General features: G+C 45.4%; 1 protein-coding gene across 1 annotated transcript; it reads right to left on the bottom strand.

Annotated features, from left to right (window-relative positions):
• Positions 1-6,427: 6,427 nt before the first annotated feature.
• Positions 6,428-13,196, bottom strand: LOC128696735 (hornerin-like). Its single transcript, XM_070094468.1, has 4 exons — positions 13,147-13,196; positions 12,159-12,233; positions 11,693-11,829; positions 6,428-11,059 (listed from the first exon to the last, which is right to left on the bottom strand). Exons 1-4 carry the CDS (start codon positions 13,150-13,152, stop codon positions 6,715-6,717), a joined length of 4,563 nt encoding a protein of 1,520 aa, XP_069950569.1. The 5' UTR covers positions 13,153-13,196; the 3' UTR covers positions 6,428-6,714.
• Positions 13,197-14,740: the final 1,544 nt, after the last annotated feature.

Genomic DNA, 14,740 nt, shown 5'->3' with positions numbered 1-14,740 from the left:
CGCACTTGCTGGCGAGATTATGTCTCCACCATCACCTCTGCTTCCTCTATGAGTGCAGTCTGGAAAAAAGTACGAAAACTGAGTGGTAAATATTCTCCTGACCCGGCTCCTGTTCTGCGGGTTGCCGGTGTTGATATAGCAAACCCACTAGATGTTGCCAATGAAATTGGCAATCATCTGGTCCGTATTTCTCAGGGACTCCATCTATGCCCCTCATTTCTTTCCTCAAAGTCTGCCAGAGAGTTAGCACCCTTGGACTTTTCTTCTCTCAGAGAAGAACAGTATAATGTGCCTTTTACACTTCAAGAACTGGAGGCAACACTCTCAGCTTGTCGATCATCGGCAGCTGGGCCCGACGACATTCATATTTGTATGCTACAACATTTACATCAGTCAGCCCTTGCAGTCCTATTACGCCTTTACAATCTTATTTGGTCACAAGGAGTTCTTCCACAGCTGTGGAAATCCGCCATTGTTCTCCCTTTCCGCAAACCAGGCACTACGGGACATGAAACCTCCCACTATCGTCCCATTGCTCTTACCAGTGCAGTTTGCAAAGTAATGGAACGTCTAGTAAATAGACGTTTAGTGTGGTATTTAGAGACACACAACAGTCTCTCCACTCGTCAATATGGCTTTCGTAAGGGACGTTCTACCATAGACCCCTTACTGCGCTTGGATACGTATGTTCGTAATGCCTTTGCGAATAACCACTCAGTTATTGCCATATTTTTTGACCTTGAGAAGGCATATGACACAACTTGGAGGTATAATATTTTATCCCAAGCCCACTCCTTAGGCCTTCGAGGCAATCTACCATCCTTCCTTAAGAACTTTTTAACTGACAGGCATTTCCGTGTTCGGGTTAATAATGTGCTCTCCCCGGACTTTATCCAAGCTGAAGGTGTCCCCCAGGGATGTGTTCTGAGCACAACACTTTTTCTCCTTGCTATTAATGATTTGGCCTCTAGTCTTCCATCAAATATTTGGTCATCACTCTATGTTGATGACTTCGCTATTGCCTGTGCAGGCGCTGACTGTCACCTCCTTACAGTTTCTCTCCAGCATGCAGTCGACCGTGTTTCCAATTGGGCCACCACACATGGGTTTAAATTTTCCAGCACTAAAACCCACCAAATCACTTTCACTAGACGCTCTGTCATCTCCGATCATCCTTTGTACCTCTATGGCTCCCGTATCCCTGAACGTGATACAGTCAAGTTTCTGGGCCTCCTCTTTGATCGTAGGTTATCCTGGAAACCTCACATTACCTCTCTGAAGGCAACTTGTCACAGCCGGCTGAACCTTCTTAAAACCCTTGCTCATCTTTCGTGGGGAGCTGATCGTCGAACCCTCCTTCACCTACATTCCACCCTTATTTTATCGAAACTTGATTATGGTGACCAGATCTATTCAGCGGCATCTCCTGCTACTCTCTCTAGCCTTAACCCTATTCATCACCAAGGATTACGTTTATGCCTTGGTGCTTTTCGCTCTTCCCCTGTCGAAAGCCTCTATGCAGAAGCGAACGTTCCATCCTTATCCGATCGCCGTGATGCCCATTGCCTGCGCTACTATGTACGCTCTCATGATCTCCGCAATCCTTCCATTTATAGAATGGTCACTGATATTAGTAGACATTCTTTATTTGTTCGCCGCCCCTGCTTACTCCGTCCCTTCTCTCTTCGCCTTCATTCGCTCTTGTCTTCTCTTCAACTACCACCTTTCTATGTACATGTAGCATCTCACTTTTCCCTACCCCCCTGGGAAGTTCCAGCTGTTCGAGTCTGTTCTTTCTCCCTCCCTTGCTCGAAAGCCCAACTGTCTACGGTCGCTTCCCGCTCTCTTTTTCTTGACCACTTTCACTCTCATTCTCATGCCATTGCTGTGTACACAGATGGCTCTAAGTCTTCTGACGGCGTAGGATTCGCAGCAGTGTTTCCGGACAGCGTCGTACAAGGGCATTTACTATCTTCGGCTAGTATTTTTACTGCTGAATTATATGCCATCCTTACAGCACTTATCCGTATTGCATCTATGCCTGTGTCATCATTTGTGGTTGTCTCAGACTCCCTTAGTGCTTTACAGGCTATACAAAAATTTGATACACCTCACCCCTTAGTCCTCCGTATCCAACTTTGGCTACGCCGCATCTTTACCAAGCATAAAGATATTGTTTTTTGTTGGGTCCCTGGTCATGTTGACGTACAGGGCAATGAACAGGCAGACACTGCTGCGCGGTCAGCAGTACATGACCTACCAGTTTCTTATAGAGGTATTCCATGTACGGACTATTTTGCTGTAATATCTTCCCACCTTCACACCCGTTGGCAACAACGTTGGTCTACTATGCTCGGCAACAAACTTCAGTCTATTAAACCGAGTATAGGTTACTGGCCGTCTTCTTATCACCAGTGTCGAGGTTGGGAGACTACTCTCTCCCGTCTTCGCATTGGCCATACTCGTCTTACTCATGGATATCTCATGGAGAGGCGTCTTGCTCCTCTCTGTGAGAATTGCCAAGCTCCATTATCAGTCAGCCACATTCTGTTGGACTGCCCACTTTATCAACGAGCACGCAGAATTTACCTCTGTCGTCGTCTTCGCCCCGCTGCTCTCTCTTTACCTTCCCTTCTCGCTGATGGACCCACCTTTCATCCGGACTCTCTCATTGACTTTTTGACAACGACTGACTTACTACACAAATTCTGATACTTTCAGCCCTTTCTACTTGAATCTCTTGCTACCCTCTACCCCCGTACTATCCCCTGCCCCGCTGTTTTCTGTAACCTGCTGATCATCCCCCCTCCCTTCTGCCATCCAATTCCCTTGCTTCCTTCCCTACCCTGCAGCGCTGTATAGCCCTTGTGGCTTAGCGCTTCTTTTTGATTATAATAATAATAATAAAAAGTACATAAAAGTATCAATGCAATACCGGAGGATTAAAAAATAAAAGGCAGCAATAGGTTGGTGCACCAATAAACAAGAGGTTTTCAGAATGAATGGTACACCAGTGGCTTAATGTGCAGCTAGGCAAGGAAGAGGGTTGATCCATGTGTGTGTGTGTGGGGGGGGGGGGGGCTGGCTGTGCCTTGATGCCAGTGAGGAACTTTTGATCCAGGGAATGGGACTTGTCCTCCCCTTCCTTGGATTGAATCTGAATGACTCCCATTCCCAAGGTGCTATGTGACTACTACAGGATTAGCACTTTCCCTTCAGTAAAGTAAATGGCCCATGATCAATGACTGTCTACCAGTGTGCTTGCACATCTACAACTCTTATTGTTAAATGAGTTCCATTTTTTCATATTATAATTAATCTAGCTAAATTAATCAACTTTACAAGGAACAGATAGCTAATGGTTTGTCAATTTATTTATTTTATTAACACCAGCCATTTCCCACCAAGGTAAGGTGACCCGAAAAAGAAGCACTTTCATTATCATTCACTCCATCGTTGTCTTGCCAGAGGTGTGCCCACACCACAGTTGAAAACTTGCAATATATCAGCACCCCTCCTTCAGAGTTCAGGCACTTTACTTCCCACTTCCAGGACTTAAGTTCAACTAACCGGTTTCCCTGAATCCCTTCATAAATGTTACTTTGCTCACACTCCAACAGTATGTCAAGTCTCAAAAACCACTTGTTTCAACAATTATCAAACATGCTCATGTATGCTTGCTGGAAGTTCAAGCCCCTTGCACACACAACCTTCTTTACCCCCCTCCCTCCAACCTTTCCTAAGATGACCCTTATCCCACCTTCCTTCCACTACAGATTTATAGGACCTCCAAGTCATTTTATTTTATTCCATCCTCTCAGAAATGTCCAAACCACCTCAACAACTCTTCCTCTGCTTTCTGGATAATTCTTTTAGAAACCCTGCACCTCTGTCTAATCTCCAAGCTACGGATTCTCTGCATTATATTCACACTGCACATTGGCCTCAGATACAACACTGCCTCCAGCCTTCTTGTTGCAACATTCACTGGACATGCTAACTGTTATGGGGTGAACAGTAGTGATTTAGAGTTCCAGGGGCCCTAAGTGAAACAACATTTAGGAGAGGGCCCCCAAAGGAGAGCAACATTTATGAGAGGGGGGCCTTCCAAGTATAATAACATTCAGGGAAGGGCCCCCAGGAAGAGCAACATATAGGGGAGGGGGGGCCCCCCATCCTCCCCCAATCACACTGTTGGAAACTGAATTTTAACATTACAGCTTGACGTATGATGATTGCATGACTGCTGCTGGCCTGCTGGAGCATGTCATGTAAATGGATTTTTGAAAAATAAATATTCAACAAAATATGAGAACTTAAAAATAATAGCATTTTGATTTCAGAATTGAAATACAGTAGTTTGTATAGCAAGGCACATAAATGTTCTGGTTACATTGGGATCCTGAGGGACTACAAAAAGGCAAACATTACAGATAGAGGTGTGACTGTGTGTAATCAACTATATATGGTTGCAAGGGTCGAGTCACAGCTCCTGGCCCCGCCTCTTTGCTGGTCGCTACTAGGTCTACTGCTGTATAGTCCTTGTGGCTTAGCGCTTCTTTTTGATTATAATAATAATAATACTAGGTCTACTTCCAGTTCCAAGAACATTATTGTATCTCTTCTTGAATCTATGTATGGATCCTGCCTCTGCTACTTCACTCTCCAGATTGTTCCATTTCCTGATAACCCTAAGGGTATACTCGCCCTCATTTGGTTGCAAGGGTCGATTCACAGCTTCTGGTCCCTCTGCCCGTTCGTCTTGCCTATTTGTTTGACAGGGTCTTGGCTCCCGACCCTGTCGAAGGAGGGACAGTGATGTGACCCAGTTGCTAAAGTCCCACCTGTCTCCCAAGTACAGTAAGTGATTACACTTACTGTACTTGGATAGTGTGTGTGTAAGCACACACACACACACTATGCAACACCTTGATACCTTGTAAACACACTCAGACATCTCAGTGACAGAGTTTTGGCATCCGGTAAAGTTATGACGACGATAGTTTTTGTTGCCCTGTCATTTCCGCTAATCTGTTATGTCTGTGCCAGAGTTCTCCCCAGTTATTTGTGTGAAATGTTAATTCAGGATTGTACCTGTGAAATTCACCCATGTTATTTCTTACAACTAGGATTACTAAATTATGTTAAATTTAGCAAGGCAAGTTGTCTAACTATTAAGTTCAAAATTGAATTATTTTTACCATTTTAATTAAATAGTATATCAGTGAATTCTTAAGATATTTCTTTAATAGATTATTTTATTGACAGTGTTGTCTAAGTGAAAGATCTGTTTATTAGTTTTTACATACGTATATATATGTATGCTCAGACACAGCAAACTGATATATTATTCTCACAAGATATAAAAAGTGTCTATATATATATATATATATATATATATATATATATATATATATATATATATATACGTACAGTGGAACCTCAGTTTTCGTCTTTAATTCGTTCCAGAAAACCAAATTCGACGAAAACTGAAGCAATACATATATCCCATAAGAAATAATGTAAATCCAATAAATCTCTTCCAGACACCCAAAAATATTAACAAAACTAAATTTTAGAGAATAATTATAGTTTTACATACAGAAAGCAATGAGAAATAAATATAAAGCACTAATGAAATAGATAAATGAACATTTAAATCACATTTACCTTTACTGAAGACTATTGCTGGCTTATGGAAGACGGCGAGGAGAGGTTTTCTCTGCTACCACCACTACCACCCTCTACCACCACCACTACCACCCTCTACCACCATCACTACCACCCTCTACCATCATTGAATTCTATCATGTTTCTCGCCTTCTTTATCAGAACTTTCTTTGGCCCCATGTTGGCTTATTTAGCAGTCGCACTCAATAAACAAGCACAAAAAACAGTGGATTATTATGAAATTTTTCGTATGAATGAGCAAGGTAATGTTCATTTGATGAGAAACAGTCAGACTGACTCAGAATGTGTGTGTGGGATGCTTTGTGTGGATACAGGAAGATGGACATGTTCGGTATAGCGGATGAAAACCGAGGTGATGAACAAAAACTGGGACAACATTTTGACGAAAAAAGTTGTCGAAAACTGAATTCGACGAAACCCAGGGCAAACAAAAACAGAGGTTCCGCTGTATGTACACTATATATTTTTTCGACATGCCAGCCGCCTCCCACCAAGGCAGGGTGACCCAAAAGAAAGAAAAATGCAAAAAGAAAGAAAGGAAACTTTCACTGTCAGTCAACACTTTCACCATCACACATACATAATCACTGTCTTTGCAGGTGCAGTTAGACCTTTTCAGGTATAGCGCTTAGTTATATTTGTATTACTATTCATCTTAGATCGAACCTGATTACTTGTCCTTGTGGATATAAATCTTAATAATATGTTCATAAGTTGGGATGAATCATACAATAAATTAGTGTAATGCGTTGTCCATTGTATTTTAATAATACTTCGTCATATCAACAAATTAAATAAATACTATCAATTAGGATTTATTAACAAACATCTTAGGTCTATGAAAAACGGTTTTATCTTCAAATACTTAAACCTGATTTACCATTCACTAGAAGTGATAAATTCATCTGTTGGCATTATTTTTGAGGGAAAAAATGAAGTCACTGCTCGAGTCCTTTGCCCCTGGGTTTGGACGGTCCATCTGGGGTGAGGAACTGAGGATCACTGCTAGGTTACCAGGAGTCCTCAGCCCCTGAATCGAGACGGTCCACCCGGGGTGAGAATCCCTGCTACGTTACCAGGTCTAGTGGCCGCCTGCTTCAGGGTGGTGGTACTGAACCCGTTAAATCCTGAGCCCAAGCTGCCTGGTCTTGAACTGAAGCTGCCTGAATGTGAATTAAATCTGCTTTGTCCTGCACCGAAGCTACCCTGTCCTGTACCGAAGCTGCCTTGTCTTGTGGCTAAGCTGCCTTGTCCTGCACCGAAGTTAGCCTGTCCTGCACCAAAGCTGCTTTGTTCTGCACCGAAGATGCCTTGTCCTGCACCGAAGCTGCTTTGCCCTGCACCAAAGCTACCCTGTCCTGTACCGATGCTGCTCTGTCCTGCACCGAAGCTGCCTTGTCCTGCGCCGAAGCTGTCTTGTCCTGTGCCGAAGCTGCCTTGTCCTGCACTGAAGCTGCCTTGTCCTGCACCGAAGCTGCTTTGTCCTGCACTGAAGCTGCCTTGTGCTGCACCGAAGCTGCTTTGTCCTGCACCAAAGCTACCCTGTCCTGTACCAAAGCTGCCCTGTCCTGCACCGAAGCTGCCTTGTCCTGCACTGAAGCTGCCTTGTCCTGCACCGAAGCTGCTTTGTCCTGCACCAAAGCTACCCTGTCCTGTACCGAAGCTGCCTTGTCCTGCACCGAAGCTGCCTTGTCCTGCACCAAACCTGCTTTCTCCTGAACCAGAGCTTTGTTCTGAGCCAAATTTGCTTTGTCCTGATACGAAGCTGCTTTGTCCGGAACCAACGGTGCCATGTCCTGAAGGAAGGCTACCTGCTGTTGCACTGAAGCCAGTGGGTTGTGATCCAGACCTGGAAGCTACTGACCTATCGGGAGTAGTACCTGGACCAGAGCCAGTCAGTCCTAAACCACTGATGGTGGGTCGTGAACCAAAGCTGGTAGATCCAGAACTGAAGCTAGCGGATCGTGAACCGGAGCCCGTGGATCCTGGACCGAAGTTGGTAGCTCCAGAACTGAAGCTAGCAGATCGTGAACCGGAAACTTGAGGTCCTGAACCGAAGGCGGATGCTTGTGAACCAAATCCAGGGGATCCTGAATGAGAGCTGGTCGACCCTGAATCGATATCGGAAGTTGCTGAAGCGAAATGGCTAGCTTTTGAACCAAAGACTGTAGGTCCTGAACTGAGGCCAAGAGATCCTGCCCTGAAGCTGGTAGGTCCTGAACCGGAACTGATAGATCCTGCACTGGATCTGGTAATTCCTGAACCGGAGCTAGTAGAGACTGAGACGAGACTGGTAGGTTTTGAAATAAAGATTCCTTGACCGAATCTACTTGATTCTGAACCAAAGCTGGTAGATCCTGAACTGGAGCTGGCAGGTCGTGAACCGAAGCTGGCAGGTCGTGAACCGAAGCTGGCAGGTCTTGCAATGGATCCAGTAAATCCAGAAGCGATGTTGGCAGATCCAGAAGTGAAGCTGGGAGGTTGTGAGCCGGTGCTAGCAGATCCTGAAGTGAAGCTGGTAGATCTTGAGCTGAAGCTGAAAGGTTGTGTACCAAAGTTGGAAGATCCTGCACCGAAACTGGTAGATCTTGAGCCAGGACTGGCAGATCCCGCACCGAAGCTGGTAGGTCTTGAGCCAGTGCTGGTAGATCCTGCACCGAAGCTGGCAGATCTTGAGTCAGGACTGGTAGACCCTGCACCGAAGCTGGTAGATCTTGAGTCAGAACTGGTAGATCCTGCACCGAAGCTGGTAGATCTTGAGTCAGGACTGGTAGATCCTGCACCGAAGCTGGTAGATCTTGAGCCAGGACTGGCAGATCCTGCACTGAAGCTGGTAGATCTTGAGTCGGGACTGGTAGATCCTGCACCGAAGCTGGTAGATCTTGAGCCAGTGCTGGTAGATCTTGAGTCAGGACTGGTAGATCCTGCACCAAAGCTGGTAGATCGTGAGCCAGTGCTGGTAGATCCTGCACCGAAGCTGGTAGATCGTGAGCCAGTGCTGGTAGATCCTGCACCGAAGCTGGCAGATCTTGAGTCAGGACTGGTAGACCCTGCACCGAAGCTGGTAGATCTTGAGTCAGGACTGGTAGATCCTGCACCGAAGCTGGTAGATCTTGAGTCAGAACTGGTAGATCCTGCACCGAAGCTGGTAGATCTTGAGTCAGGACTGGTAGATCCTGCACCGAAGCTGGTAGATCTTGAGCCAGGACTGGCAGATCCTGCACTGAAGCTGGTAGATCTTGAGTCGGGACTGGTAGATCCTGCACCGAAGCTGGTAGATCTTGAGCCAGTGCTGGTAGATCTTGAGTCAGGACTGGTAGATCCTGCACCGAAACTGGTAGATCGTGAGCCAGTGCTGGTAGATCCTGCACCGAAGCTGGTAGATCGTGAGCCAGTGCTGGTAGATCCTGCACCGAAGCTGGCAGATCTTGAGTCAGGACTGGTAGACCCTGCACCGAAGCTGGTAGATCTTGAGTCAGGACTGGTAGATCCTGCACCGAAGCTGGTAGATCTTGAGTCAGGACTGGTAGATCCTGCACCGAAGCTGGTAGATCTTGAGTCAGGACTGGTAGATCCTGCACCGAAGCTGGTAGATCTTGAGCCAGTGCTGGTAGATCTTGAGTCAGGACTGGTAGATCCTGCACCGAAGCTGGTAGATCGTGAGCCAGTGCTGGTAGATCCTGCATCGAAGCTGGTAGATCCTGCACTGGAGATGGTAGATCTTGAGCCAGTGCTGGTAGATCCTGCACCGAAACTGGTAGATCTTGTGTCAGGACTGGTGGATCCTGCACCGAAGCTGGTAGATCTTGAGTCTTGACTGGTAGATCCTGCACCGAAGCTGGTAGATCTTGAGCCAGGACTGGTAGATCCTGCATCGAAGCTGGTAGATCTTGAGTCTTGACTGGTAGATCCTGCACCGAAGCTGGTAGATCTTGAGTCTTGACTGGTAGATCCTGCACCGAAGCTGGCAGATCCTGCACTGAAGCTTGTAGATTCTGCCCCGAAACTGGTAGATCTTGAGTCAGGACTGGTAAATCCTGCACCGAAGCTGGTAGATCCTGCACCAAAAGTGGTAGGCCTTGAGCCAGTGCTGGTAGATCCTGCACTAAAACTGGTAGATCTTGAGTCAGTGCTGGTAGAGCCTGCACCGAAGCTGGTAGATCTTGAGTCAGGACTGGCAGATCCTGTACCGAAGCTGGTAGATCCTGCACCGAAACTGGTAGATCTTGAGCCACTGCTGGTAGATCTTGAGTCAGGACTGGTAGATCCTGCACCGAAGCTGGTAGATCTTGAGTCAGGACTGGCAGATCCTGCACCAATAGTAGTAGGTCTTGAGCCAGTGCTGGTAGATCCTGCACCGAAACTGGTAGATCTTGAGCCAGTGCTGGTAAATCTTGCATCGAAGCTGGTAGATCTTGAGTCAGGACTGGTAGATCCTGCACCAAAAGCGGTAGGTCTTGAGCCAGTGCTTGTAGATCTTGAACCGAATCCAGCTGATCCTGAACCAGATCTGATAGACCCTGAACCAGATCTGATAGATCCTGAGGCTGCACTGCTGGGTTCTGAGCTGAACGACCTGGTAAGAGCATGCTCACTTCTGAGAATGCTGCTTCCTCCGAAACCTCCATTGATAATTCCATTGTCAGTTATACTCCCTTCAACAAAATCTCTGAATTGAGGCTCTCGTGGACTTTCCAAGTCCTGTTTTCGGGTGAAGGCCTGGTTGGGAGAGATTTTCTTGGCCCTGAAACTCTGCTCGGGAGAGATCTGTGTGGCGCTGAAGACTTGGTTTTGGGACTTTTGCGGGGTGCTGAAAGTTTGGTGTTGAGCAGTATGTAAACCACTGAAGCTTTGACCTTCGCGGGCCTGTGCGTCATTAAAGAACTGACTCTGAGACCTCTGTATGCTTCCGAAACCCTGTCCTGGAATGCTCTGTGCCTCGTTAAGACTTTGACTCTGGAGGGTCTGTGCGTTGCTCAACCCTTGATTTTGCAACCTTTGTGCGCTCTTAAAAGTCTGACCTGGAAATTTCTGTAATTTGTGGAAGTTTTGTCTGCTATGAGGCTGCGCGTCGCTGAAGACTTGGCTGTCTAGAATGGTACTGAAACCTACACTCTTAAGATTTTGAGTTTGGCTTGGCTGACTTCTTTGCGTGCTCCTGAATTTTGGTGTGCTGCTGAAACCTTGGTTTCTTAGGTTGTGCTGATTGTCAAAGACTGGTTGGCCCCTGCTGCTGCTGGTGGTGGAGGACTGAACGCTGACTGTCGTGTCAGAGGTCTTGGAATGGTAGTTGGTCACTTGGTCTCCGGCCTCCTCGGTGACGGTGGCCTTGAAGCCTGAGTCGCCGTCCACTGAGTAACGAACCACCCTAAGTAAAAAGAAAAAATTAACATTCCAAAAGTTGGCATTCAGTTATTACAGCATTCATTTTATACTATATACTTTGTTGTACCTAAAGTAAAACTATTAAAGACGTTTGTTGAACTCTAAATGCATTTTTTAATGTGGCTATGGTCGCTGTTCGAAGTAGCGTTTTGCTCATAAAAAGAAATTTAGACTTTAAAAAAAAACGGAAAAAAATCAGTCAAGAGTTCTTTTCTTCTAATAATTGATGCCTGTAAAGGCGAGCAAGTGAAAACGAAATTTACAATACAAGATTACGACCTGAAAATTACAGTATGTGGCTACGAACCATATTATTTGTATTCATCGCCGGAGAACTGCAATTACAAATCTAAATTATGTAATAAATCATAAATTAATATCTAAAGATGTGTTAAAAAAAATCACATTATATTGCTGGAGTGGATAAGAAGACTCTTGTATAAATAGACAAACTTAACAGGATTGACACGAAAAAATAACTAGAGGGAAACTAGCTATAAAAACACTTAACTAAAAAGGTCTGTTGACCTGGAGTCTTAAGTTGAAGCTAGCGTATTCAGGACTCCCCTGAAGAGTACATTGAGTTGGACGCAGCTGTATTCAAGACGACCCTTACCTGAAGAGTCCGTTGGGTTGGAGGACGCGGTATGCTCCTTCAGTCCGTCCTGACAGGGAGACGGACTCCTTGTGTTCCTTAGCGTCACCCGTCTCTGCCACGTTCACACCGTACCCGAAATCATAGGGCGTCAGCGGCTGCAAGAACAACATTGCCACCTGAAACAGTCTGGTTTTTCCAGTATGCAAGATCACTTGACTGATACGTAATTCGTGAGTCATATTGCTACTAACCGGGTTTCATACCCTCGTCTCCAAGTGTTACAACCAACAATATTTATATTATTCAATAAAATATTTTTTTTGACTCTGCCCTAAATACTAACTTTTATTTTATAGCCCATATGCAAGAAATTTATTTGCACTGATATTTTCAAATTCATCTTCGCTGCTTACTTATGGTACACAGTGACTATCAAAATATGATATATAGTATGTTTTAATTATTAATAAAAGTATCACTTCACCTGTTGGTCAGCGAGGTCAAACCTTGACTCAGCGTTGGTTATGACCACCAAGGTCAGCACCGCACACACCAGGACCTACATGAAACATCGAATACATAAATATTGATATTCATAGCTAAAATGGGGATAATTACAAAACTATTTGTTGTGAGTAAGACAGAGAAAGGAAAGAATATTTAGAAATGAAGTACGGATACAGTACAAAATTTCAGTCCATATAGCAGACAAACTGAGATTAATAATTATAATAGTTACAGTAATGTACACAAATTCTCATTAGGATATTTCTGCTAATGAGCATCGCAACGACAGTATAGACATATTTTCAGAGTGATACAAAAACACGGGGAATTGGACCATGACGAGTCACTACCCGTACAAGACGTGAGTTACCATGACAGCTGATCAGGGAGCTTTAATAGGCGCCTGAGTTTTATTGTTTCCTAACATCATGTTTATTTTTTTCCCTATAATCCATCTTGTCCATAATTACTATTGCATTTGGTTTGTCTGCTTTCGTAAGGTGAAGTCTAGAATCTTTCCTTAATTCATGGCATAACAAATCTTTGATGATAATTGTGTTGCAGAGGTCTGAGCTTCGTTTACACTTCTGCAACACAATTGTCATCAAAGATTTAAGTCATTACCATGAATTAAGGAAAGATCCTAGACTTCACCTTACGAAAGCAGACAAACCAAATACGATAGTAATTATGGACAAAGCAAATTATAGGGCGGAAATAATATGTTAGAAAACAGCGGAACTTACGTGCCCCTTAATTAAACTAGTTTCATCAATATATTATTAACCTTATACCCATTTTGTTACCAACAGTTAAAAAAAAATACTAGAGGTACATAATGGGTCCAAAGGCTAGATCCCAACATTTTGATAGCTATGAATATTACAGTAGTAATGAAATATTTGCGAACTTGATTACTAATATTAGTAATGAGTTGGTTAGAGAGGAGCTGTGAGAGGTGTTACCTTCATGGTTGTTGAGGGAACACTCTGAAGACTGAGTTATAACTTGTCAGTGTGGTTTATATAGTCATCACACCTTTCCCCTGTGGCGCTGACCTTGACGACCACACCATCCTGAAAGTTGATGTGACATATTGATAACAACAGGTGATGGGTGGTGGGTGGCGGGTGTTTGGTGTGGGTATCTGGGTTATAAAGCATGTGATGGGTAGTGAACGTGGGTATCTGGGTCATGAAGCCAGTGATGGATCGTGGGTGTGTGGGTCATGTAGTGGGTGATGGGTGGTGGGTGTGTGGGTCGTGTAGTGGGTGATGGGTGGTGGGTGTGTGGGTCGTGTAGTGGGTGATGGGTGGTGGGTGTGTGGGTCGTGTAGTGGGTGATGGGTGGTGAGTGGGTGAGTCATGCAGTGGGTGATGGGTAGTGGGTGTGTGGGTCATGTAGTGGGTGATGGGTGGTGGGTGTGTGGGTCATGCAGTGGGTGATGGGAGGTGGGTGTGTGGGTCACGTAGTGGGTGATAGGTGTAGGTCATGTAGTGGGTGTGTGGGTCATACAGTGGGTGATGGGTGGTGGGTGTGTGGGTCATGTAGTGGGTGATTGGTGGTGGGTGTGGGTCATGTAGTGGGTGATGGGTGGTGGGTGTGGGTCATGTAGTTCGTGACGGGTTGTGGGTGTGTGGGTCATGTAGTGTATGATGGGTGTGGGTCATGTAGTGGGTGATGGGTGGTGGGTGTGGGTCATGTAGTGGGTGGTGGGTGTGGGTCATGTAGTGGGTGATGGGTGGTAGGTGTGGGTCATGTAGTGGGTGATTGGTGGGTGTGTGGGTCATGTAGTGGGTGATGGGTGGTGGGTGTGGGTCATGTAGTGGGTGATGGGTGGTGGGTGTGGGTCATGTAGTGGGTGATGGGTGGTGGGTGATGGGTGGTAAGTGTGTGGGTCATGTAGTGGGTGATGGATGTGTGAGCTATGCAGTGGGTGATGGGTGGTGGGTGTGTGGAAACTAGCTCTGGTGGATACTGGTGGGTCAGGAGGGTCTGGGCACAACATGGGATCAGTGCTGACTACAGTATCACCTTATTCGTAACAACTTACTACAAGCAGATGAGAACTATTAACGGTAATTAATATATATATATATATATATATATATATATAGATAGATATATATATATATATATATATATATATATATATATATATATATATATATGTATGTATATATATATATATACCTGGAGTTTACCTGGAGAGAGTTTCGGGGGTCAACGCCCCCGCGGCCCGGTCTGTGACCAGGCCTCCTGGTGGATCAGCGCCTGATCAACCAGGCTGTTGCTGCTGGCTGCACGCAAACCAACGTACGAGCCACAGCCCGGCTGATCAGGAACTGTCTTTAGGTGCTTGTCCAGTGCCAGCTTGAAGACTGCCAGGGGTCTGTTGGTAATCCCCCTTATGTGTGCTGGGAGGCAGTTGAACAGTCTCGGGCCCCTGACACTTATTGTATGGTCTCTTAACGTGCTAGTGACACCCCTGCTTTTCATTGGGGGGATGGTGCATCGTCTGCCAAGTCTTTTGCTTTCGTAGTGAGTGATTTTCGTGTG

The sequence above is a fragment of the Cherax quadricarinatus genome, chromosome 46, assembly GCF_038502225.1.
Source record: "Cherax quadricarinatus isolate ZL_2023a chromosome 46, ASM3850222v1, whole genome shotgun sequence".
NCBI lineage: Eukaryota > Metazoa > Arthropoda > Malacostraca > Decapoda > Parastacidae > Cherax > Cherax quadricarinatus.
The sequence above is the reverse complement of the archived record's forward strand: the minus strand, read 5'-3'. Positions and strand labels throughout refer to the sequence as shown.